The sequence below is a fragment of the Dendroctonus ponderosae genome, unplaced genomic scaffold (assembly GCF_020466585.1).
Source record: "Dendroctonus ponderosae isolate FM_Combo_2020 unplaced genomic scaffold, Dpon_F_20191213v2 Dpon_F_20191213_8, whole genome shotgun sequence".
Lineage (NCBI taxonomy): Eukaryota > Metazoa > Arthropoda > Insecta > Coleoptera > Curculionidae > Dendroctonus > Dendroctonus ponderosae.
Genome location: NW_026019016.1, coordinates 5,513,559 through 5,517,206, shown reverse-complemented (window position 1 = coordinate 5,517,206; position 3,648 = coordinate 5,513,559). Strand labels below are relative to the sequence as shown.

At 42.5% G+C, this 3,648-nt stretch overlaps 2 protein-coding genes across 2 annotated transcripts in view; one reads left to right on the top strand and one right to left on the bottom strand.

Moving 5' to 3' along the window:
* The window catches only part of LOC109534334 (DNA-binding protein D-ETS-3), a gene marked incomplete in the record, with an annotated part of 56,819 nt that overhangs the window by 49,137 nt on the left and 4,034 nt on the right, over positions 1–3,648 (bottom strand).
* Positions 1,390–2,440, top strand: LOC109534335 (carbonic anhydrase 13). The gene has a single exon (XM_019899966.2). It carries the CDS (start codon positions 1,453–1,455, stop codon positions 2,386–2,388), a length of 936 nt encoding a protein of 311 aa, XP_019755525.1. The 5' UTR covers positions 1,390–1,452; the 3' UTR covers positions 2,389–2,440.

Sequence of the window (3,648 nt, the reverse complement as noted above, 5' to 3'; positions counted from 1 at the left end):
TAATTCGCCAGGGATTTTTTCCGTTTAATAAATTTGAATTTGAATTATATTAAACAATATCTCCGGAATCAAAGCCATTCAGGTGAATGGGCCAATTGTGAGCATACCAATGGCTAAAGTGGGTCAATGATCAAAGAAAATTTGCTCATTGGAGAGTGATTTCGAGATTTTAGGAAAGTTTGAAGCTTCACTCCTCTATAAGAGCTTGTACACAGTCACAAAAAAAATAATTTTTGGAAGACAAATTAATCGCGTTTGTTAAATAACTTTTTTATGGTACATTTTCCAAAACCAAGTTTTARTGTTTTCTTAGTTTTGCCTACAATTTTGCGCGAATTTTACATTTTTATTTTTTTCTCCCAAACAAAGCATCTTATTGAGCTGATTCGGCATGGCTCAAGGCAACATTTTCAAGTTCGTCCTRTAAAAGATTTTTGAAAAATCTCCTAAATCTAGTGTTCAATTTTTTTCACTTTTTTYGAAGCCAAAGACCTTCGCTCATTTCTTACCACGCCCCTGGACATAACATAAATAATAAGCGAGCCACTGGCGATTTTGGCCTTTCGGAGCAATGTTCCTGAGCTCCRAAAGGAAAAATTTCTTCAATTTGAGCCCCCACATGCACAAACAGAAGACATTGTCAGGCAGCTGAAAYCTTCAGCTAGTGAAAACTAGYTTCCCTTGTTCGTAAGAAACTTGGAATTTTCCAGTCTGAAATCCGAATTAAAAAGCAACGTGTTATGCGAAAATGTCCCTTAATCCAGCCGAGTTRTRKAATATTTTAATCAAATTACCACTACGGCTCATCAAGCGCGGTTCAAYTTTAGCCCACGGTTGTGGCATGGCGACGCTGCAAAGAGACAGAGACAGGCCGCGATCCGGGTCCAATAAGATTCTTGCGGGTGTTGCCATGACGACCCCGGAATCAACCCCCGGATTGCCATCTTAGGGTTGTGAAATCCGGGACGGGGTTGCGATTTCCTCCCCGTGTCTTTGCCTTCGAGCCGGTTTGTTAATCGCAACTTTTGCCGCTCTGGACCAGCCCCCCTCCTCGCTGAAGAAGAACAAACGTTTTCGAAATTTGTGGAAAAAACAGCCGAAGATCAAACGAGCCGATATTGGGAAGGCGCAGCCCGGTTCAAATTGATAGTGACGCGTTTCCGGTCTCTAATTGACGTGTGCGAAGTGATTGATGCACCGCTTCCGGCCGCCATTTTGGATCGACCTGCTTAATTGCTCCCCTTATCGCGGCCGCCCCTGATCCCGATTGTTTTCGCATCATCTCACCGTCCTCCGCACTGGAAAGATGAATGGTTCTATTGACATCATTGATCAAAACGAGGCCAACAAATCAATAGGTTTCATTGCTGTCCTTGTCTGTCGACGTACATGTCATTTAGCGTTGACACCAAATGACATTAGTGACAGTTATAAAACCGCAAAATTCCCGTCATGGATTTTTTTTCGTCCTGCGTGCCGGACCAAGTGAGCCTCTACTACTACGTGGTGGTGGCAGTGTGCGTGATTGGCGCCCTCTACATCAACGACATGTTCAGCAAAATGGGCAGCTATCGCAGCTACGGCAACAAGCAACTGATCAGCTACGGCTACGACAACCACAACGGCCCCTCGCTATGGAAGAACCTCTTTGAGGCGGCCAAAGGTCATAAACAGTCGCCGATCAACCTGCTCACCCCATGTGCAATCGCGGTGCCATCTGAGCTGCACCCGCTGAAGTTCTCCGAGCAGTTCCATCACACGCCATACGAGATGAAGATGTACAACAGCGGGTTGAATGCGGTTCTCTATGCCAAGTGGAGCGGCTTGATGCGCCCGAGCATCTCAGGAGGGCCGCTGGAGCAAGAGGTGTACAATTTTCTGAATGTCCGCTTCAGATGGGGCCCGGACAACCACGAAGGATCCGAGCACATGGTGGACACCAAGCGATATGCAGTGGAGATGCAGGTGGCCTTTATGCGGAACGGCGACAACCCAAAGTGCGACCTTCTGGACGCCGCTCTGTCCGGGGACTTGCTGATGCTCAGCTACGTTTTCATGGTCACGCCCATCGACAATCCCTACTTGGAGCCGATCATTCAAGCACTGAAGAGCTTGAAGTTTCCGATGAGCTGCGCTCTGCTCTGCCCATTTCCCTTAAGGCTGCTCACGCCGCTTTTTTCGAAAAACTACTTCTACTATGAGGGATCGCTGACCTTTCCGCCGTGCACTGAAGGCGTGAAATGGATCGTACAACCGGAACCGTTGCTGATCTCCAGCCGACAAGTGAACAAGTTCAGGAAATTGGGCGCGTGCAATTGTGCGCCCATTATGAGCAACTCGCGCCCGGTCCAGATGGCAAATGGAAGGGAAATCTTCTACTATGACTGAATTGAATGTTTTGGCTCAGAATGTCGATTAAATTAAAGCGGATCAAACTCTGGCAGCTCATATTTTCAGTTGGCAAACTCGCAATTTCAAAAGTCCAAACGCCGAAAGGCGGCTAAAGTATTAACCAGACTTAACGAGTAATTTTTGACATTTATTTGGCTTACATTTGGTCATGGTCACTGTATATACTTTCCTGACTGTGTTTCAATTCCAAATCAAATCTATTCCTGCGTTTCAGTCATTTATTGTCTCTATTTATTAATCAAAATACGTTTCGGTGTATTTTTCGACCATCATCAGTTTTTATGTGTAGCGTTGTTGCTGCTTTAAGCCTTGGCATGCATTTTTTGCATGCAAAAAAATAAAAATGTAAAATTCGCGCAAAATTGTAGGCAAAACTAAGAAAACATTAAAACTTGGTTTTGGAAAATGTACCATAAAAAAGGTATTTAACAAACACGATTAATTTGTCTTCCAAACATTTTTTTTTTGTGACTGTGTACAAGCTCTTATAGAGGAGTGAAGCTTCAAACTTTCCTAAAATCTCGAAATCACTATCCAATGAGCAAATTTTCTTTGATCATTGACCCACTCTAGCCATTGGTATGCTCATTCACTTGGCCCATTCACCTGAATGGCTTTGATTCCGGAGATATTGTTTAATATAATTCAAATTCAAATGTATTAAACGGAAATCTTCCATCGCGAATTATACAATGCGTATAAAAATATTAAAATACAATAAAAATTAACATATAACAATAACAGATAAATAATCAATAAATAAATTACATGGGCACCTTCAGCTTTAGTGCGGACTTAAATGTTGCCAAAGAAATATTAAAAAATGACAAATCTAAATTGTTAGCAGTCCTGCATACTCTGTCGATAATCATAAAGTGACTGTAATTGGTGTTATGAGTTGCCAAGTAAAATATAGATTGACTTCTGACCGTTCTCTTAGGAACATGGAAATTCAATTGATGATGGTGGAAAAATACACCGAAACGTATTTTGATTAATAAATAGAGACAATAAATGACTGAAACCCAGGAATAGATTTGATTTGTCATGGTCACTGTCGGTACGAGTATTTGTTTACCTTTCTGAGCTCCCCCATCGGTAGATAAATTCGAGAATTTCTGAGTGACTGATTGACGGCGGATTTGTGTTTGACAGAAAATGTCAGTGCACTTGCAACTTGTTCTATCATAATAGCAGTTTTCGATACAAGGGCGAAATTTTCGGTTTTTCGCCCTC

Coding starts and splice junctions, on each gene's coding strand:
- LOC109534335 (XM_019899966.2), top strand. CDS start 1,453: ATGGATTTTTTTTCGTCCTGCGTGCCGGACCAAGTGAGCCTCTACTAC.